General features: G+C 41.1%; 1 protein-coding gene, 1 non-coding gene and 1 pseudogene across 2 annotated transcripts; 2 read left to right on the top strand and 1 right to left on the bottom strand.

The window, feature by feature from the left end:
- Positions 1–1147: 1147 nt before the first annotated feature.
- LOC106355026 lies at positions 1148–2581 on the top strand (annotated as a pseudogene).
- A 12264-nt stretch (positions 2582–14845) lies between these two features.
- On the bottom strand, positions 14846–14952 carry LOC125582554. Its single transcript, XR_007320011.1, has one exon. It is a non-coding gene; the product is annotated as a small nucleolar RNA R71 (small nucleolar RNA).
- Positions 14953–15298: 346 nt separating this feature from the next.
- LOC125582457 lies at positions 15299–17149 on the top strand. The gene is made up of 4 exons (XM_048749182.1): positions 15299–15571; positions 15677–16131; positions 16225–16317; positions 16429–17149. Exons 1-4 carry the CDS (start codon positions 15299–15301, stop codon positions 17147–17149), a joined length of 1542 nt encoding a protein of 513 aa, XP_048605139.1.
- The last annotated feature ends 8971 nt before the right edge of the window (positions 17150–26120 follow it).

The raw sequence follows: 26120 nt of genomic DNA, 5'->3' as shown, positions 1-26120 counted from the left end.
CAAGCTTGAAGAGATTCACCTTGGAGAAGGGAGATCTTACGATGGAAGTTTTCTAAAAGACTTTGTAGAGGTTTTAGGGAACTTTCAATATTTGGGTAGATAGGGAATATTGGGTAGATAGGCGTGGATAGCCGACTTGGCTGTATTGTATATCTAGTCGTACTCGACCTGTGGATTAGGGTTGGCGAGAGAATTGTATTCTTAGCATAAGAGTGGAGTTTGCTAAGCTTGTAAGCGAGCGAATAACATTAAGGGCTAAGGGGTAGAGGTTCTAGAGATCTTGTATTCGATCTTAGGACGTGTGAGGATAGGAGAACAAGTCAAGAAGGGTCTTGATCTTGTTCGAGTTCTGTTTACAGAGATACTTGTAAGTTCGCTTTAAAAGAATACTAGTAATAACACATCTTTGTAGAGATATTCTCTGGTGTACTTCGTGCTTTACTCTGTAAGTTAGTTCTTACATTTACATATACAACGCTTTAAAATGTAAGCAAGAAGCTGTAAAACAAGAAGTTTAAAGCATCATTATACTTGTAGGTGTAAATTTTTAGGCTAAACTGAAAAGAGTCCCAACAAATAAGCACCATAAATTATAAACTATCTCATCTGATTGTCAAGTATGAATAGAAGTACCTCATCACTGATATCATCCTACCTCATTTTCTTTATCTGTGCCGGCATCGGAAACATATCTTTGCACTTGGTTCAAATTCATTTAGATGTGAGGAACCTCAATCCGCTAGTGCCCTAATCTTATCGAATCCTTGTCTTGATTCTGTTTTGTCAAGTCGTGTTTCCTATGTCCCTGTATTTTTTTTCTAGCTTTCATAATTTAAGCTACTCCGTAAACGTTATCTCCTTTTTTTTTAATAGACAGTTTCTACTCTGGTTTATTAAAGCCTCCACAAGTTGGAAACATACACTCGTTGTACAAAAGTTAGTTTGCTTCGAATAAATTTTACATATTATTCCAAAAAACAAAACGTTATCTCCTTTGGAGAAGAACAAATCTATGAATGTTTTTTTTTTGTGCACAACAAATCTATGAATTATTGAGAAAAAATAGAAGTATACATTTAAAAAAGGAGAAATATGAAAAGTTTTGCATCTGTTTAGAGATCTTCCTGAAACGAAGCCCTAGTCTGTTTATTGATCTCCCTTGTTTTGCTTCGACTTTCTGGGGGAGCGCGGTTTATATATCATGATGATCAAATTGATCAAATCAATGTTCCAGGCAATAACTCGTCAGATTCAAAACCTGATCATCTCTTATCTCCGGTATCTTCCCGGCTATCTTTCATTGACTAATACAAAACATGATCATTATTTCACGCTTATTATCGAACACTCAGGCGAGTTTGGGAGGGAAAACGTAATATGTGGCCGCCACTCACGGTTATGTTTTCAATAAGCTCGGCATTCACTCGGTCAATTTACATGTCGTCGGCGAACTCACATTAGCTGATAGCTACCAAGGGATCGAGCTCAGTTGGAGGATTTTCTTTAATAAAAGTATCGGACGGGAATCATTCGAGCTGGGATCTGACAAAAGACACAAAGACTTGGTCTATAACTCTTACCTACCTTTCGTAGAGACCACAACAAAGGAGAAGACAATTCGGGAGGTGCACACATATTCTCACTCCTTTGACACTTGGGAAACCAAGAGCCTCGAGAACCATTCCACCTTTGAAACAATTGCTATGACGGAAGAGCTCAAGCGTGGCCTCATCCACGATCTTGATCGTTTCATCCAAAGGAAATATTTCTACTATAGGGTTGGGAGACCTTGGACGAGAAATTACTTGCTGTGTGGTCCTCCCGGGACGGGGAAGACGAGCCTGGTGGCTGCTATGGCTAAGTACCTTAACCTCGAGAGCAGTTAAAGGCTACTTCAATCCATGAAGACTGCTTTCAGGAGTCATGAACAACTAGATTCTCCTTGTTGAGATATAGATGAGGTTAATTAGGTCTAGTTTTATTTATACAACGTTACATTTATGTCTTCTTTACTCAAGTCAATACTTGGACATTCCAAGTTTTGTTAGTATATATATGTTCAAACTGTTTTTTTTTTCTGGTGTGATCAATAGGGATCGACGGTGTTGGCATTATCGGGCCTGTTGTGTAGCCTAGTACTTGGGACACCATGGGGAGAAGCACGCATCATTGTAATATTCACGACAAACAATAAGGATATGCTTGACCCAACATTGCTAAGTCGTATCAGTGTGGACATTTACATGGTACATTGTTGTTTTGAGGGCTTCAAAGTGCTGGCGTCTAACTATTGGGGCCTCTCTCATGTCAATGATGATGAGCCACACCCACACCGTCTATCCAGACATCAAGCGTTTGATTGATGGACAAGTTATCACACCAGCTCAAATCATGTAGGAGCTAATGAAGAGCGAAGATGTCTGCCACATCCCGGGCCCGAGGCCAATTTTTAATGACAAGGCCCGTGATGATTTGACCAATGTAGATATAGGGTTTTCCCCTTCCTCTTCTATAAAAAGGAGGCAGCCCCTTAGGTTTTCTCCAGTGACACAAAACCTAGCGAAGCCCTGCCCGACTAAAGAGAGAGTAGCCGTCGACGGAGGAGAAGTCACCGGAGGAGAAGTCACCGGAGCCACCGGAGCACCGTCGGCGACCGTGTAATCTCACCGGAGAGGAGATCTCGCCGTGTTTTGATCCCTTCTCGTCGTTTCCTTGAGTCTTCTACTTTTTTTCTTCTAGATCCAGCAACTAGTGAGGGTAAAGAAACCCTAAACACTCTCTTTTAGATCTCTCCTATCTCTTTCTTCTTCTTGATCTCTGATCTAGGGTTTGGGTGGAAACCAACCCTTGTTCTTGTAGATCTGGTTAGTAAAGACCTGTAGAACTCAGATCTACATCAACTCTCATCTCATCTCGCAGATCTAGGCTAAAGTGAGGGCTTGTTGCAATCTCTATCTCCTTCTATCATTATCTTATCATGGTAAAAGTGCCTAGTTGATTATTCATCCTTACTTGTTACCTTCTATAGATTTATTACTATAAATAACTATTCATATGATATATATAAATATCTTGATGCTTGATGTGTGAAAGACATAGATCTATTGATAAGGTTGTTAAAATATGGTTGAATGATGTTTGAGGATTGAATGTGATGATTGTATTGATTGGGGTTATTGTATAAGAGGATGATATCTATATAATTGAGAGACGTAAATGACTTAGAGAAAGGTTTAAGGCCTATGTGTGCCGGTGTAACGTGGTGGAATGACCTATATGTATGTCTCGGGCGTTACATCGTTTCTTGTTGGGTCATGTGGCAATCGCGTGAGTTGGCATGATTCATCGCCGGAGCGGGCATGCGGCGTGCCTGTATGTGAAGCAAAAGTGTAGTAACACAGATCATGTGGAGATAGCATGATGTGGCGTGATCTTGTGAATGTGGTGGCTCGGATCACGTGGAGACAGCGTGATGTGGCGTGATCGCGTGAAGGTGTAGGACTCACGGAGACAGCGTGATGTGGTGAGTTCTCACACGACATCATGAGAGGCGTGGAGACAGCATGATGTGGCGTTAGTCTCATGTTGGCACCGTCGGGGTTTATCCTCGTTTCTTGTTGATTTCTTTCGATTTACTGAATGTTAAAGTTAGATGCTTATGCTATGTTGTGTGATGATTGTTGGTGATTGATTTCGGGGCTCCTAGAGCTTCCCTCACTGAGTATTTGTCGAAATACTCAGCCCTCCTTTCTTTTTTAGATGAGTTCGAAGAAGTGCATGAGTAGTCGTCTCGGTGTGGTGTTGGCTTTTCGGGTGTTTGGTTTTCTTTAAGTTATTTTATTTTAAGACTTGGTGATTTGGTTTTTAAGCGTTTTCTATTCGTTTTAGTACGATTTTGTAAAACATTTGGATTTGATCCTTGGGAATGAGATTTGCATTGGCCTTTTTAAGTATTTTTACTGGTGAAGGCAATGTGAATTCATGCCGTCTTGGTTAAGCGAGATACGGGTGTGACAAGTGGTATCAGAGCTGAGGTTAGAGCCCCCGGTCCTAACCTGGGAGGCTGTAGAGAGGAAATGCTTTTTGTCCGGTTCCTATCGGAATAAAGTTTAAGATCTTTAAAAACTTTCGGTTTTCTAAAGTTTTTTTGGATTTTAAAGAAAGACAAATGGGGATTTTAAAAGTCAAGAGTACCATCGAGACCACTCCTTTACTTTGAACTTATTCATTCGTCATTCGTAAACTGGGAAAAGTTCTGAATGTTAGTTTTTCATGAATAGGATGGCACCAAGAGGAAGAAGGACCGTTAGGGGAAGAGGCATTGCAGCACGTGTGGCTCGGGAAGCTAACCCGACCGATTCTGTAGAAAGTGTGAATGGAACTAACACTGAGACTGAAGGTGGAAACTCAACGAGGGGAAGTCAGCAGAGTGACCAACCAGCAGGGTATGCAGAAATGATGGCAGAGTTGCAAAGATACCGTGAGCGTTTTGGAGATCAAATGCGTGAAGAATCCGCTGATGGAACAGCACGCCAGGCTGATGATCGCAGAAATGTACCGGGCGTTGGAGTGCGTCACCGTCATCCGCCTCCGCCTCCACCGTTTGTGCCAGCTCATTTTCATGGACCCTCATACTGGGAAGTGATGAAGTACATGAGGGACATGCAAATGGATCATTTCAGTGGGAAGGCCAGTGCCACCTCTGCAGATAGCTGGAGGAGGAAGCTGGAGAAGAACTTGGATGCAGCCAGATGTCCAGCCGAGTTCCGTAGGGAATTGGCTGTTCATTACCTGAAAGACGAAGCCATGATATGGTGGGAAGGTGTCGTGGAATTAGCGCGAAGACGCTATGAATTGACTTGGGAGGACTTTAATGATGAGTTCACCCGAGAGTATGTTCGCCCTGAGGCTACAGACAAGATGGAGAGCGACTTTGAGAATCTGCGCCAAGGGAACAAGACAGTGAAAGACTATAAGGAGGAATTCAATCGTCTAAGGAGGTTTTCTCGCATGCGTATGGAGGAGCGAGACCTGATCCGCAAATTCATGAATGGACTACGGGTTGATTTGAAGAACAGGTGTGCCCTTAGGAAGTATGACCGTTTCGCCGAACTAGTTGAAACAGCAGCTTCTCAGGAAATAGGCTTGGAAGAGGAAAGCAAATTTGCAAGGAGCACTCAGCCAAAGACGGCCAAGCGAACTTGGGAAGTCGCAAATGCAGCTTCAGCAGAAAAGAGATCGGGGGGGAATAATCTGCTACAGGTGTAATCAGCATGGACACACCAAAAAGGATTGTAGATTCCCACCGAATGTTCGATATTACCGTTGTAACAGAGAAGGTCACACTTCTAGTGCATGTCCTCTGCCGCCGCAAGGAGCACCACAAGCTGGAGCACCACAGCAGGGAACTAGGCGCGATGAGCAGTTACCACCAACACAAAATAAGCAAGGTGTGGGTGGACGAGCCTTCGTAGTCGGGGACCAGAAAGGAGGAGAACCGATTGTTGGTATGTTTTCTATACCTACTTGTCTAGATTTTTACTTATAAGTCTTGTTTGGTCCAAGGATAGTAGACTTAGACATAGTTCAAATTGTGTAGGATCGGTTTTAGTTGGGGGAATAAATGCCCATACCTTGTTTGATACTGGTGCAACACATAGTTTTGTGTCTCCCACCTTGACAAAGTGTTGGAACTTTGAGGGCATGTTCATTTCAAACGCCAAAGGAATAGAAACCGCAGGGACCGAGTTAATGAGGTCTACTGGAACGTGTGAGGATGTCCCCATCGTCATAGAAGGCATTGAGCTTAAAGGAAATCTGGTGGAGATGGAGTTAAACCACTACGAGGTGATCTTAGGAATGGATTGGTTGACATATCATAAAGCCGTGATGGATTGCCCAAAGACGCGTGTCTACATCCCTAGGACTGAAGAAAGAATAGTTTTTCAAAGGATAAAGAGAAGTACGGGAATCCCGATCATATCCGTGATGCAAGCGGAAGAGTTATTAGAGAAAGGAAGTGAAGCATATCTCGCCACTATCAACATCAAGGGGTCGGATAAGGAAGCCGACTTAGACACCATCCCGGTTGTAGCCGAGTATACCGATGTGTTTGAACCCTTGACAGGACCGCCACCAACGCGAGGTGATGCGTTTACCATAGAATTAGAACCTGGTACAACACCAGTGTCGAAGGCACCGTATCGTTTGGCACCAGCAGAAATGGCTGAGTTGAAGAAGCAGCTGGAGGATCTAATGGATAAGGGATTCATTAGACCAAGTAGCTCACCATGGGGAGCGCCTGTCTTGTTTGTAAAAAAGAATGGCGGAAGTTTCAGACTTTGCATTGACTATCGTGGGTTGAACAAAGTGACGATAAAGAACAAGTGCCCCCTGCCGAGAATCGACGAGTTGTTGGACTAACTACAAGGAGCGTCATGGTTCTCAAAGATAGATTTGGCATCCGGGTATCACCAAATATCGATAGCGGAGGAAGACGTAAGGAAGACGGCCTTCCGGACACGTTATGTCACTATGAGTTCGTGGTAATGCCATTTGGACTCACTAACGCACCAGCAGTGTTTAAGAAGTTGATGAACAATGTGTTTCGGGAATACTTGGAAAAGTGTGTGATTGTATTCATCGACGACATTTTGGTATACTCTAAGAGCAAAGGAGAGCATGATTGGCATCTAAGAGTGGTATTGAACAAGTTGCGAGAGCAGCAGTTGTACGCAAAGTCAAGCAAGTGTAGCTTTTGGCAGCGGGAGATTGGGTTTTTGGGGCATATTGTATCCGAAGCCGGAGTGGCTGTGGATCCAGAGAAAATTGTCGCCATTAAAAAGTGGTCTATACCTGGAAGTGCTACTGAGGTCCGTAGTTTCCTAGGATTGGCAGGATACTACAGGAAGTATGTGAAGGGATTTGCAAGTAGAGCTAAACCCATGACCATGTTAACGGGAAAGGATGTGATGTTTGTGTGGTCAGAAGCTTGTACAAAGAGTTTCGAAAAGCTGAAGGAACAACTAACCCAGACACCAGTACTGGTACTACCAAGGCCAGATGTACAATACATGGTATATACAGATGCTTCTAGGAAGGGACTAGGATGTGTGCTTATGCAAGAAAAGCAAGTGGTTGCTTATGCATCAAGACAACTGAGGCCGCATGAGGTCAATTATCCGACTCATGATTTGGAGTTAGGTGCAGTTGTGTTTACCCTTAAGATTTGGAGGTCTTATCTTTATGGAGAGAAGGTGCAAGTGTTCACGGATCACAAAAGTTTGAAGTACATATTTACCCAAGGAGACCTGAACCTGAGGCAACGCAGATGGATAGAGTTATTAGCGGACTACAATCTAGATATCGTCTACCACCCAGGAAAAGCAAACCAAGTGGCCGACGCCCTCAGCAGACGTAAGGTCGACGTCTCGGAGGCAAAAGAAGTTAAAGAGTTGGTTGCTACTTTGGCTAGTTTACGGTTTTGTGCTACTATTGTTGAGGATAGGACAGCTGCATTGGATGCCTTAGATCAAGCAGACTTGTTAGAGAGGATCAGTAAGAGGATCAGTAAAGCTCAATAAGGAGATGAGTCATTGGGGAGAATGATTCCAAAGGAGGTTGCTGGATACCGCACCGCTACAAATGGAACTTATCTATTCAAAAATAGGGTGTGTGTGCCGAATAGTGAGGATCTGAAGGACGAGATCTTGCGTCAGGTGCACAACTCTCAGTTTTCTATCCATCCGGGAAGCACCAAGATGTAAGGATTTGAAACGCTATTACCATTGGGAAGGTATGAAGCGGGGTGTTTCCACTTGGACTTCGCAGTATCATCCTTGCCAGATGGTTAAAGCAAAAAGGCAATTACCAAGCGGGCTTTTACAAGAGTTACCATTACCCGAATGGAAGTGGGATATGGTGACAATAGATTTTGTTATTGGACTACCAATAACAACTGGGAATAAGGACGTGATTCGGGTGATTGTGGATAGACTCACCAAATCTGCACATTTCCTAGCTATCAAGAAAACTGATGGAGCAGATCGTTTAGCGCAAAAGTACCTGGAAGTTGTGGTACGATTGCATGGAGTGCCGGTAAGTATTGTATCAGACCGTTATCCAAAGTTTACTTCAGCATTCTGGCAGACATTTCAGAAGGCACTAGGTACAAAGGTACACCTTAGCACGGCTTATCATCCACAGACCGATGGAAAGTCTGAGCGGACGATACAAACGCCGAAGGACATGCTAAGAGCCTGTGTACTTGATTGGGAAGGAAAATGGGGCCAGTTTCTACCATTGGCTTGCCTACAACAATAGCTATCATTCGAGCATTGGGATGTCTCCATATGAGGCTCTATATGGGAGACCATGTCAAACTCCACTAAGTTGGACAGAAGTGGGGGAGAGACAAGACTTAGAGCCGGACATGGTTAAGGAAACCATAGAGCAGGTGGAATTGCTCAAGTCTAGACTAAAAGTGGCTCATGATCGGCACAAGAGTGCTTTGGAGTTTGAAGTATGAGATGAAGTATACTTGAAAATGAGAACCTACCGAGGAACAGCCGAGTACCGCAAGTTGAAAAAGTTGAAGCCAAGATTTTTAGGACCGTATCGCATCATTGAGAGGATTGGAGCAGTAGCATACCGCAGGAGTTATCGGATATCCACAATGTGTTTCATGTGTCAGTTCTGAGAAACGTTGTTCGGGAACCAGATTTGATTTTACAGCAACCACCAGAAGATGTTAGTCACAATTTAACAGCTCAAAGCAAACCAGTTAAAGTTTCAGAGATTAAATACATGGATGTCCAAGGGAAAGTGACCAGGATGATCCGTGTGAGCTGGGAAAGAGATGGAAATTGTGAGGAGACTTGGGAGCCAGAGTCACAGATGAGATCGTGTTACCAAGAGTTGTTTTCGAGTGTTGAGGTACCAGCAGAGGTTGACGTGAATTCGGGGGCGAATTCTTGTTTAGTGGGAGAGAGTTGTCACATCCCGGGCCCGAGCCCAATTTTTAATGATAAGGCATGTGATGATTTGGCCCATGTAGAGAAAACCCTAGGGTTTTCCCCTTCCTCTTCTATAGATAGGAGGCTGCCCCTTAGGTTTTCTCCAGAGACACAAAACCTAGCGAAGCCCTTCCCGACTAAAGAGAGAGTAGCCGTCGACGGAGGAGAAGTCGCCGGAGCCACCGCGAGTTACCGGAGCACCGTCGGTGACCGTGTAATCTCACCGGAGAGGAGATCTCACCGTGTTTTGATCCCTTCTTGTCGTTTCCTTGAGTCTTCTACTCTTTTTCTTCTAGATTCAGCAACTTGTGAGGGTAAAGAAACCCTAAACACTCTCTTTTAGATCTCTCCTATCTCTTTCTTCTTCTTGATCTCTGATCTAGGGTTTGGGTGGAAACCAACTTTTGTTCTTGTAGATCTGGTTAGCAAGGACCTGTAGAACTCAGATCTACATCAACTCTCATCTCATCTTGCAGATCTAGGCTAAGGTGAGGGCTTGTTGTAATCTCTATCTCCTTCTACCATTATCTTATCATGATAGAAGTGTATAGTTGATCATTCATCCCTACTTGTTACCTTCTATAGATCTATTAATATAAATAACTATTCATATGATATATATATAAAAATATCTTGATGCTTGATGTTGGAAAGACATAGATCTATTGCTAAGGTTGTTAAAATATGGTTGAATGATGTCTGAGGATTGAATGTGATGATTGTATTGATTGGGGTTATTGTATAAGATGATGATATCTATATAATTGGGAGACGTAAATGAGTTAGAGAAAGGTTTAAGGCCTATGTGTGCCGGTGTAACGTGGTGGAATGACCTATATGTATGTCTCGGGCGTTACATCGTTTCTTGTTGGGTCATGTGGCAATCGCGTGAGTTGGCATGATTCATCGCCGGAGCGGGCATGCGGCGTGCCTGTATGTGAGGTAAAAGTGTAGTAACACAGATCACGTGGAGAAATCGTGATGTGGCGTGATCTTGTGAATGTGGTGGCGCGGATCACGTGGAGGCAGCGTGATGTGGCGTGATCGCGTGAAGGTGTGGGACTCACGGAGACAGCGTGATGTGGTGAGTTCTCACACAACAACATGAGAGGCGTGGAGACAGCGTGATGTGGCGTTAGTCTCATGTTGGCACCGTCAGGGTTTATCTTCGTTTCTTGTTGATTGCTTTCGATTTACTGAATTTAAAGTTAGATGCTTATGCTATGTTGTGTGATGATTGTTGGTGATTGATTTCGGGGCTCATAGAGCTTTCCTCACTGAGTATTTGTCGAAATACTCAGCCTTCCTTTCTTTTTTAGGTGAGTTCGAAGAAGTGCAGGAGTAGTCGGCTCGGTGTGGTGTTGGTTTTTCGGGTGTTTGATTTTCTTTAAGTTATTTTATTTTAAGACTTGGTGATTTGGTTTTAAGCGTTTCCTATTCGTTTTAGTACGATTTTGTACAACATTTGGATTCGATCCTTGGGAATGAGATTTGCATTGGCCTTTTTAAGTATTTTTATTGGTGAAGGCAATGTGAATTCATGCCGTCTCGGTTAAGCGAGATACGGGTGTGACAATGTAGATGTGGTCATCGAAGATCTGGTGAAGACTTTGGAGAGTTTTAACATTAGATAAGATTGTTGAAGACGAGAAAAAATATTTGGCATGTATACAAGACTTATGAGTCTTATAAACTTGAAGCGAGTCTTGCTAATCAAAAAAAAAGTTGATTTAATTTTCATTTTTGAAGATGTGAAAATTTTAAGCCTTCGATCTATACTCTCTCACAATATTAAGAATCCATCTTCAAAAGTGTGATTTAAAAATAACTTTTGATACGTTTGAACAATTATTTAACCAATTTATCCACCTAGAACATTTGTCTACAATTTCACTTGAGATAAATTAATCATAAAGTACCAAACTTGATTTACTTTGACACATTATTTAACCAACTCAACTAGAGCACTCATTTACACAATCACTTAGGATAAATTAATCATACTGTGATACCTTTGAATTAAATTTCCAAAACATTACTTTCAAAATAAAAAAATCCAAAACATAATTTGATAGCAATTGTTTCAAAACATTAATAAGGAGAGTAATAAACAACAACAATCAAAATACAACTAAACTGGTGTTTTTAAAAGATTACAGAGTATAGTTAAATATCAATCTACTGGCAAAAAATATTAAATCAATCGATAAATAGTAAAATATTTTCACATGTTAAAAACATTACTCCACTATTTTAACATTCAAAATATTCATCAAATTTCCACGTTTTAAAAAATCCCTTACCACAAAGTAAATTTATTAAAGAGAAAATGACTAGGATAGCAATAAAAAAGTTTTTGTCACAAATATAGTCTATAAGAATAAAAATGACCAAAATAGCACTTAATGTTTTATCAAAATAGATAAATATACACTTATACCCCAATGGTAAATTAATTTAGACATTAGGGTTTATAGTTAATGGGTGGAGTTTAGGATCTAGGGTTTAGGGTTTAAGGCTTAGGGTTTAGGGTTTAGAGTTTAAGGGTGGGGTTTAGGGTTTAGGGTTTAGAGTTAAGGGGTGGGGTTTAGGATTTAGGATTTAGGGTTTATGATTTAGGGTTTAGGGTTTAGAGTTTAGGGTTTAGGGTTTAGAGTTGGGGAGTGGGGTTTTGGGATAAGATTTCAAATTTTGAAAAATAAAAAAAAATTTAAATTTTTCAAAAGATAAAATACTATTTTTGTCATTTTAGTTTTTGAAAGTTATTTTTGTGACATAAACTTAGAAATGTGCTATTTTAGAGATTTGCCTTTTATTAAATCTATTAGAACTAGTTTTCATTGTTTTATCAATACCATTAAAAGGGGATCATTCCCATTTTATGTCATTAATAAAATACTTCAATTTTCTAAAATTATTCTTAATTTTATGAACAAACTAAAAATTACATTAATGGAATTACTGTCTTTCGGGGTTTGGGCCTATCGTTACATTTAAATGGATTTGATGTTGTACAACAAGTAGTTTTTAACATTCTGGCCTATCATACATTACATCCTCCGTTTGTTTTATTTTGTATCACGTTGCTGATCACATTACATCGTTAGCAACACTAGGGCTTCTCCCGGGCTACGCCCGGGTTGTTTTCTATGAAAATGCTAAAGTAGAATATTATATTAGATCCGTGTACTCACAGATTATGTGTAATATTTTTTTTGTCTAAATTATGTTTAATGTAAAATAATGTTAGGATTAAAATAATCATCGAATGTTGAAAAAAAGAAAAACGATTAACGATGGCTATTGGTACCCTTTTCTTTTAGTTTAATTGATCAACTTTTGATGGATGAAATTGAAATGTTCAGCATTGCTTTCATGTAGGTAAATTTAGTTTTTTTTCATCCTTGTAAAGCTTGCTCGTCTAATCATTAGTTAAAGAAATTATTGTTCTCTTTTCTTTTTATCCGGAGATAATATTTACGACAAACGGTTTTGTTGACAAAACAATAAGACTTTGGTTTTATAAAATAGTAATTTACGCAATCCTATAAGAGCACTTCCAAACGTAGTTTTTTAAAATTGAGTTCTTAAGTTACATATTAGTGTATGTATATATAATAATAATTATTTAATTAATACTATACTAAAATTCTTGGAAATCCAATCAATAATATGTTAAATAAGATATTGATATCTTGCATATTTGCATTATTTTAAACTTCTATTTTGTACATATAGATTAGGAGTTTAGCATCTTTAGGATCCATTTTGCATTCATATGTCTTAATCAGGTAATGGAGTATCCTATGGAGTAATCAAAGGTGTTTAGAAGCATTGTGATCCAAAAAGAGATGAAGAATGGAGATTGATCAATCATAAGGCGAGCCACGCGGGTTGCAGCACCCCAAATCCACTTACCCGCGTCACCGGAAGACCAATTCAGAGGGGGCCACGCGGGAAGGATCACGCGGGGTCGACTACCCGCTCGCACGAGCTAAAAGAATCATCGAGGTCCGACGCGGGGAAGGCGACGCGGGTGATCCCCATCTTCCCCTACCCGCGTTGCCAAAGACTCTGTTCGAGGAGTCACGCGGGTGAAGCAGTGCGGGATCACTCACCCGCTCGCACGAAGAAGGAGTATCGTCGAAGGTCCGACGCGGGGAGGATGACGCGGGTTGGTGTCGATCGTCTCAACCCGAGTCGACGTGTTATCTTAGTCGAAATTTTAATGTTTTTAAGGGCTTTTAAGACTTTTTAATGGAAACCATTAGGTTTTCCAAAGACATATAAGTACTCTTGTAATCCTAAAGTTAGGATCTTATCTTGTTTTCTATCTAATAACAAAGAAATTTTAGGTGAAAGATCTTATCTTGATCATTTTCTCTTGTGATTTGCTTGATTCATCTGATCAGTAATCATGATTAGCACAAAATCATCATTGATTCTTGGCTCATCATGAAGAGTAGTGAGTAGTTATCTTTGGATTCATGGGTGAGGGATAAAGGTGATTAGGCTAGATCTAAGGTGTTTTACTATAGATCCATCTTGTTCCTGGCTAGTAGAGTACTTTTAATGCAATTTTAGAGTTGGCCTCTCTAAAGTTGAGCTCTAGGCATTTCACACCTGAAAGGTGTTTGATGAAATGCCTGAACCAACTCTCCTAAGCTTTTAAAAGAGATTTGTTGTTAAAGGTGTTAAGATGGCTAGTAGACTTGAGATTAATGATTACTTAGATAACATTCAACCAAAGAGATTTGATGCTTGAGTTATATTAGTAAATGAGCATTCATCTAGAGATAGAGTTTGTTTAGGATGGTGTCTAGGTCTAAGGTAGAAAGATTGGTTGAAAGTTAACACCTTTAGATTGAAACTTGATCACCCAAGGTCAATTCCTTTAGCCCATGAGTTCTCTTATCTCATAAGAAAGAAAGCTTTGTCCTTTATTGCATTTCAGTGGCATTTTGGTTCAAAAATCATCTCATCAATTGATAGCACTTAGATTAAGCATGGTCTTGCATTCCCTTTGCTTTAGAATCACTTAGAACTGGTTTGACATCCTTTATTCTACAACATTTGATTGGGAGCCTTGAAACTCCTATCATCAAATTGGCGCCATTGCCAAATTCTAAGTTGATTGTGACATTGGGATTTAGTCATTTGCTTGAGACTAAGTCAATTTTTGTTTAATTGTGTTATTGCTTTTCTTTCTTTTTCTCCCTTTGCATTTCAGGTGTATGAACACAAGGAGCAGAGGTCCAACAAGCCTAGTTCCAAGAGTTGAAGACATTAGAGCACTTGAGAGAGAGATTGCAAGACAGAGAAGAGAAGTAGAGCAACAAGCTCATTTGCAAAGGTTGGGGTTTGATATGGAGAATATGCCTCAAGATGGTGATGCCCAAGGAGGCATTGATCCAAGAGCTGATCACCTTCGACCACAGCGCCAGCCACAACATCCACTGCGCCAAGCTCGCGCCATTGGAGCCTATGATCAACCTCACATTAATGGTCATAGGTTGGGAATCAGAGCACCACCAGTGGAGAACAACAACTTCGAGATCAAGTCAGGGCTGCTCAACACCATAGAGAACAACAAGTATCATGGTCTTGCTGCTGAAGACCCTTTTGATCACTTGTACAAGTTTGATAAGTATTGTGGCTTGTCCAAGATAAATGGTGTTTCTGAAGATGCTTTCAAGTTGAAGTTGTTCTCTTTCTCTTTGGGAGACAAGGCACACCAATGGGAGAAGACTCTTCCAAGTGTCACTGTCACTACTTGGGATGAGTGCAAAAGAGTTTTCCTAGACAAGTTCTTCTCTACTTCAAGAACAGCTAAAATCAGGAACGAAATCTCTGGGTTTCAACAGAAAGGTCTAGAGAGCTTCAGTGAAGCATGAGAGAGGTTCAAGGGCTACTGGTCTCAATGCCATCATCATGGTTTCAGCAAGGAGAGTTTGTTTAGCACCTTCTACATAGGAGCTCTACCACCGTGCAGAAACATGCTTGACACTGCCAGCAATGGTTTCTTCTTGGGGAGAACCGAGGAAGAGGCAAAGGAACTGGTAGAGAACATGGCTAAGAGTGACTCGGTCTACAGTGAGGAGCATGATAGGGTCAACAAAAATGATGATCAACAAACAAAGAAAGAGATCAAGTCCTTGCAAGAGAAGATGGACTTGCTTCTTTCCAACCAAGCTAAGAAAGAGCAGATGAATTTTGTGGGTGGTCCTATTCAAGAGGTTCCTCCCAAGATCAATGAGGTTGATGGTTTGGAAGGCCAAGAATAGATGTGCTTCATCAACAACAATGGTTCTTGGTACAGGAAAGAGCCTAACTTTCAGTACAACAACTACCAGCAAAGGTCCTACTCTAACAACCAACAAGGAGGATACCAGCAGAAGCAAAACACTCAGCAAGGGAGCTATCAACCTAGACAAAACACCCCTCCTGGTTTCAACAATAACAACAATCAGTCTACTCATGCTCAAGGAAGTTCTTCCCAAGCTCCAGCTTCAGATACAAGTGTGGATGCAATGTTCAAGAAACTTTTGGATTTTCAGGCAAAGAATGAGAAGACAATGGGTTATGAGTTCAAGAACATTCACTCCAAGATTGATGGAAGCTACAATGAGCTCAACAACAAGATCCGACATTTGGAGAACCAGTTTGCTTCAGTGAATTCTCAACCAAGTCACCAACAAGGGGCATTACCTGGAAAGCCAGAGCAAAATCCCAAGGAAACTATGAAAGCAATCACCCTACGGAGTGGTAAAGAGTTACCTCCAAGAATTCTCACCAAGGATGGTGAAAAGCAAGGTGGGGAGGTGGCTATCAACATTGATGATGAAGTGGTGATTGTAGATAAGAAGGTTGATGAAGAAATTCTAGAAAAGATTGTTGAAGCTAAGGGTAAAGGAAATGTTGGAGAAGAGAAGAGGACAGTGAAACATGGTGAAACTGCTACTCCAACAAAGGAATCCTCTTTTGTTCCTCCTCCCTATGAGCCAAAGCTACCATTCCCTGGGAGATTCAAAAGACAGCTATTGGAGAAGTACAAGACACTCTTTGAGAAACAAATGAGTGAAGTTCAAGTCACAATGCCCATCATTGATGCTTTTATGTTGGTTTCTCAGTACAACAAATTATTGAAAGATGTTGTAGCTGCAAAGAAGAAAGAGATGGAGGGCATGATGATCCTTACCCACGAGTGCAGTGCCATTATCCAGAGGTTAGATGTTCCAAGGAAGCTAGTGGATCCAGGATGTTTCACCTTACCTTGTGCTCTAGGACCCATGGTGTTTGAGCGGTGTATGTGCGATCTTGGAGCTAGTGTCAGCTTGATGCCTTTATCTATTGCAAAGAAGCTTGGATTTACTCAATACAAGAAGTGTAAACTCTCTTTGGTGTTGGCTGATAGATTAGTGAAGATTCATGTTGGTATCTTAGAAGACCTTCCCTTGATGGTTGGTAACTTTGAGATCCCTACTGATTTTGTTGTGTTGGAGATGAGGGAGGAAGCCCAAGACCCTTTAATCCTTGGAAGACCATTCTTAGCCACAGCTGGAGCTATTGTGAATGTTAGACAAGAAAAGATTGATCTACATCTTGAACAAGGGAACATCCTCCACTTTGACATCAATGAAGTGATGAAGAGGCCAACCATCCAGAACCAAATTTTCTACATTAATGAAATGGATGCTCTAGCTGATGAGCTTCTAGAGGAGTTGGCACTTGAAGACTCTCTACATCACGCCTTAACAATTGAGAGAGAAGTCCAAGTGATTGAGAATAAGGAAAGTGATGTCTATGTGAGGATGATGGACTCTCACAAGGGAGCCAGTGGTGAAGAACAGAATGAGGAGCTTTCATATGAGATTCACCACGCCTCCGCAACTACTCAACAAGAGAACCTCCAAGGGGATGGTTGGAGTGAACTCAAGCCACCAAAAGTGGAGCTTAAACCTCTTCCCCATGGTGTAAGGTATGCTTTCCTTGGCCCTAATGAAACTTACCCTGTCATAGTGAGTAGTGAGCTTAGTGAAGATGAATTGTTTAAACATTTGAATGAACTTAAAAAGTATAGAAAGGCAATAGGCTATTCACTAGATGATATTAAAGGGATATCACCTTCTTTATGAATGCATATGATACATCTAGAAGATGAATCTATGACTTCTATAGAACATCAAAGAAGGTTGAATCCCAACTTGAAAGATGTTGTTAAGAAAGAGATTCTAAAACTCTTAGATGCAGGAGTAATATATCCTATTTTGGATAGCAAATGGGTGTCTCATGTGCATGTCGTCCCAAAGAATGGAGGAATTATTGTGGTAAAAAATGATAAGGATGAACTAATACCAACAAGAACAATAACATGACGTAGGATATGCATAAATTATCGAAAATTTAACTCAGCATCTAGAAAGGATCATTTTCCATTGCCATTCATTGATCAAATGCTAGAGAGACTTTCAAATCATCCCTATTATTGTTTTCTTGATGGGTATTCAGGGTTCTTCCAAATCCCCATACATCCAAATGATCAAGAGAAAACGACTTTCACATGCCCCTATGGTACCTTTGCTTATCGAAGGATGCCATTTGGGCTATGTAATGCTCCAGCCACTTTCCAAAGATGCATGATGTCTATTTTCTCTGATCTTATAGAGGATGTAGTGGAGGTATTTATGGATGACTTCTCTGTCTACGGATCTTTGTTTTCTGCTTGTTTGTCTAATCTTAGCAGGGTCCTCAAGAGATGTGAAGAGACCAACCTTGTGCTAAACTGGGAGAAGTGTCACTTCATGGTTAAGGAAGGGATTGTGCTTGGACACAAGATTTCAGAGAAGGGGATTGAGGTAGACAAGGCCAAGAACGAAGTGATGGTTGCATTAGCTCCACCAAAGACGGTTAAAGACATTAGAAGCTTCCTTGGTCATGCTGGATTCTATAGAAGATTCATCCAAGACTTCTCAATGATAGCAAGGCCAATGACTAAGCTTTTATGCAAGGAAGCTGCATTCAACTTTGATTGGGAATGTCTGGAAGCATTCAAGAAGTTGAAAGACAAGCTGGTTAGTGCCCCCATTGTGCAGCCACCAGATTAGGATCTCCCCTTTGAGATCATGTGTGATGTTAGTGATTATGATGTGGGAGCTGTTCTTGGTCAAAAGAAGGACAAGAAGACTCATGTGATCTACTATACGAGTAAAATTCTTGATGAAGCCCAAATGAAATATGCTACAACTGAGAAGGAGCTGCTAGCCATTGTCTATGCCTTTGAGAAGTTCAGAAGCTACTTGGTTGGGTCAAAAGTCATAGTCTACACTGATCATGCTGCATTGAGACATCTCATGGCAAAGAAGGATGCTAAGCCAATATTGTTGAGGTGGATCTTGCTGCTACAAGAGTTTGACCTTGAGATCAGAGACAAGACATGAGTTGAGAATGGTGTAGCTGATCACTTGTCTAGACTGAAGATTGATAGTGGGATTCCTATTGATGAAGGGCTTCCAGAAGAACATATCATGGCAATTGGAGCAGTGGTAGCAGTTTGTGAAACTGGAAAGAAGCTTGAAGAGGTGAAGGCAACTGAAGAGAAAGGTCCTTGGTATGCTGATTTGGTGAACTACTTAGCTTGTGGAAGAGAGCCAATGGGTCTTGACGAATATGCCAAGAAGAAGTTCTACAAAGATGTGAAGAGATACTATTGGGATGAGCCTTACCTCTACATCTTTTGTAGAGATCAACTCTATAGAAGAGTAGTAGCTGAAGAAGAAATTGAAGGGATTCTCACACACTGTCATGGATCATCATATGGAGGTCATTTCGCTACTTTCAAGACTGTCTCAAAAGTGTTACAAGCTGGGTTTTGGTGGCCTCATATGTTCAAGGAAACTCAAGACTTTGTCTCTAGGTGTGATTCATGCCAAAGAAGAGGGAACATCACCAAAAGGAATGAGATGCCTCAAAACCCAATTCTAGAAGTGGAGGTGTTTGATGTGTGGGGTATTGATTTCATGGGACCATTCCCATCATCTTTTGGCAACAAATACATCCTTGTAGCTGTTGACTATGTTTCCAAGTGGGTAGAAGCTGTAGCAAGTCCTACCAATGATTCTAAAGTGGTGATCAAGATGTTCAAAAGCACCATATTTCCAAGGTTTGGAGTTCCAAGAGTTGTCATCAGTGATGGAGGCTCCAACTTCATCAACAAACTGTTTGAAAGTCTTCTCAAGAAGAATGGTGTGAAGCATAAGGTTGCAACTCCCTACCATCCTCAGACAAGTGGTCAAGTTGAGATCTCCAACAGAGAAATCAAGTCTATTTTGGAGAAAACTGTGGGGACTACAAGGAAAGACTGGTCTATCAAGCTAGATGATGCACTTTGGACTTATAGGACAGCTTACAAGACCCCTTTGGGAACCACACCTTTCAACCTTGTGTATGGAAAGGCTTGTCATCTACCAGTTGAGCTTGAATACAAGGCATTATGGGCTGTTAAGTTGCTGAACTTTGACATCAAGAGTTCCAAAGAGAAAACACTTCTCCAACTCAATGAGCTTGATGAGATTAAACTGGATGCTTTTGAGAACTCAAAGATTTACAAGGAGAAAACCAAAGCTTTTCATGAAAAGAAGATCTTGAAGAGAGAGTTCAGTGCTGGAGATCAAGTGCTTCTCTACAACTCTAGACTGAAGTTGTTTCCCGGGAAGCTCAAGTCAAGATGGTCTGGTCCTTTCAAGATCAAGGAAGTTAGGCCATATGGGGCAATTGTGTTATGGGATAAGAATGGTGGAGACTTTACAGTCAATGGACAAAGAGTTAAGCTCTACATGGGAACCAGAATGGAGGAGAAAAGAATCTTGGCTTCACTCTCTGACCCCATCACCGCCTAGCCAAAGAGAAGCAAAGTCAAGGTAGAGACTTAAAACAAGCTCACTTGGGAGGAAGTCCCATGTTTATCCTTGTACAAAAAAAAAACAGCAATCCGACGCGGGATAACATACGCGGGTTGTCTTACCCGCGTCGCTTCGTCGTAGGCTCAACGCGGGATGGATCGACGCGGGATGGATCGACGCGTGTTCCCTTACCCGCTCGCACGATTTTGGTTAGTGACGAAAATCTCACGCGGGTTGAGGTCAACCCGCGTGACCCGACCTGATTTCAACACCAAAAATCTACCCCGCGTCCCTCTCTCCTATTTTCCCCTATCTTTCTTTAACAAAAACATCAAAACCTCCCCCCACCTCATCACCCCTTATCTCACTCAATTCTCAACAAAATCAATTCATTCTTCTTCCTAAATCCAAGCTTTCGCCCCTGTAGTCTATTTTCTTGTTTCACATCTTCATTTCCTTTCATCCAAAGCAAGGTATTGTATCATAAAGTTCAATTTCGTAGGTCTCATGAACCCTAGAAATTTGAACTTGAAATTTGATCTTTCTCCTGCTTGATACTTGTGAAATAGACTAGGGAAAGTTTATATATCATGTTGGGTGGTTTATTCTATGGTGAAATTGAGTTGAATTTAAACTTCGATAAATTAGGGTTCATGAGATTTGGGGATTTTTCGAAATTGTTATATTCCCATATGATTTTGGTTTGGTTTGGTTAGTTAGGGTGTTTGAGAACTTAATTAGAGAACTTACTAATTGAAGAACTCATTTGATGCTTAAATTTTGCTTAAAAGCCTTATTCTTTGCTTATGATCATGTCTTGTGTGCAAAGTGATAGTTTTGTTAAAACTGAATCATTATGAATTGAATTCACATTTGCATTGTCAAGTTTCCTTCTCCCATTTGCTTATCCTTTTCCAAAGTTTGAAATTTTTACGTACAAATGGGAAGAAATGACCAACATAAGATGAAAGCTGAGAAACAAGAGCTTGCAAGGCAAGAGACTGCTAGACATGGGAAGTCTCTATCCTCAGTATCTACACCGGGAGGAACTTCTAGGCAGCAAGTATTGGCAGCAAAGAAGAGAGACGGCAAGCAAGTCGCCACTGTTGAGAGTGTGGATGCTGGTGGTAGAAGGTCAGCCCATTCCAAAAGGTCAAAGGAACCGAAAGGCAAGGGGGTAACTCTTCCCCAAGAGGAGGAGAATGAAGACATCACTGAAGAAGACCAAGCTCCGCACAAGAGAGCCAAAGTGTCTAAGGGGAAGAAGGTCGACACTGAGATGGATAGAACCAAGACACCAACTGAAGATGAGATATATGGGCATTTGAAGAATGGTGTATTGTGGCCTCCAACTCGATTTGCAGATATCAAGATCATGGAAGAGTTGGAGATAGGTGATGACATCAAGCAAATGTTGGAGCACATGAACATGCAAAGCTTCTTCACTATGGCATATCCTACCTATGAAGATGAGTCTTGTCAGTTCTTGTCATCATTGGTGGCTACTTTTCACACCACCAAACATGTGAGGCAAAGATGGGGAAAGATCAAGTTCAAGGTCCATGGGAAGGTTTACAACATGACCTTCAAAGAGATTGGACAAGCGCTTGGTCTTCCGGATTTAGAGGAATCATCCATCCCTACCCTATATGATGCCCCTAGGGAAGAGAGCATGGCTAGAATGGTTTGGAAGGTGTTGGCGGGGAAGACTCGCAAGCCAAGCCGTGACAAGAATGCTTCCATTCTCCACCCTTCAGTGCGCTATCTCCACCGGTTAATTGTCCACACCATCTTTCCAAGAAAGGAACCAGGCACTATTAATGATGAAGAGCTGCAACTTCTTCACCAAACCGTTCAGCATTATGCTCATCCTTCTCAGTTGCCTTTTGTCGATACTGATTTGTACAAGAACTTTGGAATGGTGGGATTCTTTGTGAAGCGCCTCGTCCACTACAAGTAATGGGCTTGGACAACAAGTGACTCAGAACCTCAGGTTGGCATTGGTGGTTTGATAACCTCATTGCTTCAGTTCAAGGATATACCCTTAGAAGATGATCCAACTGGTCCCGCCTTCTTAGACGCAAGCTACTTGAAGAAAGCTCAGTACTTCAGTGGAAGGTTCAATGGAACTTGCGTCTACTCTTACATACAGTCTACACGGGAGGTTGAAGTGCTTCTCCCAAACACCGCCCTAACAAGCTTGACTAGGCCTGGAGCTATTAGCTTTGATATTGGGAGCGAGCACTTCCTTGGACCCCATGGTCCTCTAGGCCCCATGAGATCTCCTAAGAGGAAGAAGACAGCAGATAAATCTGGTGTGTTCCAAGAAGACACTTCCGGTCTAAACTCCGAGCTCCTCTATGGTCCTCCTCGTTACCACTTTGAGCAGCATCCGAGAGCTCTTCCCCATGGACCCCTTCGCCAAGCTCATGAGCATATCCGCAACCTCCAACGATGGAACAAGGCTCAGGACAGAACAATCTTCAAGCTCAAAGACAAGTGTAAGGCGTTGAGTAAGACCGTGAAGAGGCAAGCAGAAGCTTCAGCTCAGTTCATGAAGAAGGTAGCTGATATACTGACTAGAGGAGCTATAGCGGGATGTTCATCATCAGACTTTGACTTCCTTACTCCGCAGCCTCAGCCTTCAATTGGTCCTTTAGCACTCAGACTTCCCGCCACCAAGAAAGAGCTGCTCCGCCAGAAGAGAAACCCACCAGCTCAACCATCCGATTCAGGAAACAAATCTCCATCCCTTGCCTCTACAGATGAGGAAGCTGACACCGAGGATGAGGCATCGGCTTCTTCCCACGCTTCATAGAGAGGTACTCCACCTCCTCCCATTGTATATACCAGTTTTTCTTCGCATTTATCTCTCTTTTCGATATCTCCTTCAAAGAGAAGTTGGGGAAGGGAATGAAAAAGAGTTAGAGTTTGTAAAGAGTGAATTAAAATCCCTAGCAGTTGAGTCAAAAGAAAAAGAGAGTTGTTCATTGGGTGAGTGATGTGAGGGGTTTACTTTGATTTTGAGATTATGATAAAAAGGGGTAGAACTTGAGATTATAACAAAAGGGGTAGTATGATGAGAATGAATCTATGTATGCATGAGTTGCTTCTAATCTTAGATAAATTTTGCATAATGATCAAGCTCCTTGTTTTTGAGTGATAGCCACCTTGAAATGATGACATTTGAACCTTTCTCTTCATTCATATTAGATCATACTTACCTAGCCAAATGATTGAGATCATGTGCCCATTTGTGAGAACTCACCATGTGTGTGTGTGTGTGAATCAATGTGAGAGCTGGTTTAAAGAACTTGTTGGTTGATGAGTATTGCAACTTGTGTAGAGGCACAAGAAGTATTGATAGGCCTAGAGAAGCTAGAGTATAATAAGAGAGTTGCTCATGCTATTTGCTATGTTTCTTTAGGATGTTAAGTTGAGTACTAGGAAGTGTTACTTTTGGCTATGAGTTCCCACCTTCAAACCTCTTTCCCTTATGAGTTCTTGCAAAGTCACTTGAGGACAAGTAAAGAACAAGTTTGGGAGAGTTGATATCTTGCATATTTGCATTGTTTTAAGCTTCTATTTTGTACATAATGATCATATAGATTAGGAGTTTAGCATCTTTAGGATCCATTTTGCATTCATATGTCTTAATCAGGTAATGGAGTATCCTATAGAGTAATCAGAGGTGTTTAGAAGCATTGTGATCCAAAAAGAGATGAAGAATGGAGATTGATCAATCATAAGGCGAGCCACGCGGGTTGCAGTACCCCGAGTCCACTTACCCGCGTCACCGAAAGACCAATTCGGAGGGGGCCATGCTGGAAGGATCACGCGGGGTCGACTACCTGCTCGCACAAGCTAGAAGAATCATCGAGGTCCGACGCGGGGAAGGCGACGCGGGTGATCCCCATCTTCCCCTACCCGCGTTGCCGAAGACTCTGTTCGAGGAGTCACGCGGGTGAAGCAGCGCGGGATCACTCACCCGCTCGCACGAAGAAGGAGTATCGTCGAAGGTCCGACGCGGGAAGGATGAAGCGGGTTGGTGCCGATCGTCTCAACTCGCGTCGACGTGTTATCTTAGTCGAAATTTTAATGTGTTTAAGGGAAGCCATTAGGTTTTCCAAAGACATATAAATACTCTTGTAATCCTAAAGTTAGGATCTTATCTTGTTTTCTATCTAATAACAAAGAACTTTTAGGTGAAAGATCTTATCTTGATCATTTTCTCTTGTGATTTGCTTGATTCATCTGATCACTAATCATGATTAGCACCAAATCATCATTGATTCTTGGGCTCATCATGAAGAGTAGTGAGTAGTCATCTTTGGATTCATGGGTGAGGGAGACTAAGGGTGATTAAGCTAGATGTAAGGTGTTTTAGTATAGATCCATCTTGTTTCTTGCTAGTAGAGTACTTTTAATGCAATTTTAGAGTTGGCCTCTCTAAAGTTGAGCTCTAGGCATTTCACACCTGAAAGGTGTTTGATGAAATGCCTGAACCAACTCTCCTAAGCTTTTAACATTCTTTACCAAAGAGATTTGTTGTTAAAGGTGTTAAGATGGCTAGTAGACTTGAGATTAATGATTACTTAGATAACATTCAACCAAAGATATTTTGATGCTTGAGTTATATTAGTAAATGAGCATTCATCTAGAGATAGAGTTTGTTTAGGATGGTGTCTAGGTCTAAGGTAGAAAGATTGGTTGAAAGTTAACACCATTAGATTGAAACTTGATCACCCAAGGTCAATTCCTTTAGCCCATGAGTTCTCTTATCTCATAAGAAAGAAAGCTTTGTCCTTTATTGCATTTCAGTGGCATTCTGGTTCAAAAATCATCTCATCAATTGATAGCACTTAGATTAAGCATGGTCTTGCATTCCCTTTGCTTTAGAATCACTTAGAACTTGTTTGACATCCTTTATTTTACAACATTTGATTTGGAGCCTTGAAACTCCTATATCATCAGATATTATTGGTTTTGTTTCCAAGAATTTTATTATACTTTTTTATACTTACACCAATATATAACTTAACAACTGCATGGTTAAAACCCACCATTGGAGTTCCTCTAAGGTTCGTCGTAAGCATAACGCTTCTTATAAAATTTCAGATGGGTTCATCGGTATAAGTCTAAGCGTATCTTAAGTTAATTATTATTACCTGTTTCAAGAAAAAAATCAGCTTACAATATAAAGTTAAATTAGTATAGAACATATTTGTAACCAAGGAAGCAAAAACAGTAACCATAGCAATGTAAAATACTTTCAGAAGTCGGCACGTAATAAATGACACTCAAATTCTGGACAACATTATAAATGACCCGTAGTTACATGTATAATACTCAGAGAATTTAACAAAAATTATTCATAAATAAGCGGGATTGTATTGAACTCCGGCTCGCAAGTTCTTGCGACGGTACAGCAAGGACACAGAGATGACTACTCATATGCATATCGTAAATATGAATTGAGAATACTCATCTAAAAGAAATGCAAAAAAATATTTTCACACAGCATATCGGTAAATAAAAGCAAGTAGAAATGAAAAAATGTTTTATGCTTTACCGCTTTTGTTATTAGAAGGCAATAAGTAAGAGCAAACCAGGTCATTCTACAAAATACTTACCTCTTGATCAAGTGATGAATATACGGGTTTGGCTCACAATACTGACTTGTAAGTACAAAGCGGACATCATTTCATGTTTATTTCCTCTGAAGTCTCTCACATGGAACGTTCTCTAAAGAAAAGAACAAAGAGAGCTAGCACTACAAGAAAACAGCGGTATTCTGACGGACATTCCGACGGAAAATGAAATCCTCGGAATATCCCGAGGAATTTCTGAGGAAATTCCGAGGAAACACAAAATTTGGTTTCCTCGGAATTTCCTCGGAATATACCGACGGAATTCCGAGGAAATATCAATCCGTCGGAATATTCCGAGGAAATTCCGAGGAAAAATGTGTTCCTCGGAAAAAACCGATGAATTCCGAGGAAATATTATAGCCGTTGGAGAGCCGTTGGGGGATTTTAAAAAATTCCGAGAAAATTCCGACGAACTAGCCATTGGCGTCGGAATTCCGTTGGAATTTCCTAGGTCTGTCGGCAGGATTTAAACTATAAATACAAGCAGTCCTCTTCCTCTTCATTCACTCCATATCTTCATCCTCCCTCTTACTCTATTTACACACGAATTTGATTCA

The sequence above is a fragment of the Brassica napus genome, chromosome C2 (genome assembly GCF_020379485.1).
Source record: "Brassica napus cultivar Da-Ae chromosome C2, Da-Ae, whole genome shotgun sequence".
In the NCBI taxonomy this organism is placed as follows: Eukaryota; Viridiplantae; Streptophyta; class Magnoliopsida; order Brassicales; family Brassicaceae; genus Brassica; species Brassica napus.
The sequence above is the reverse complement of the archived record's forward strand: the minus strand, read 5'-3'. Positions and strand labels throughout refer to the sequence as shown.

Coding starts and splice junctions, on each gene's coding strand:
- LOC125582457 (XM_048749182.1), top strand. CDS start 15,299: ATGTGCTTCATCAACAACAATGGTTCTTGGTACAGGAAAGAGCCTAAC. Junction 15,572..15,676: donor AGAAACTTTTGGATTTTCAG/GCAAAGAATGAG, acceptor TTGGAGAACCAG/TTTGCTTCAGTGAATTCTCA. Junction 16,132..16,224: donor CCCATCATTGATGCTTTTAT/GTTGGTTTCTCA, acceptor CCACGAGTGCAG/TGCCATTATCCAGAGGTTAG.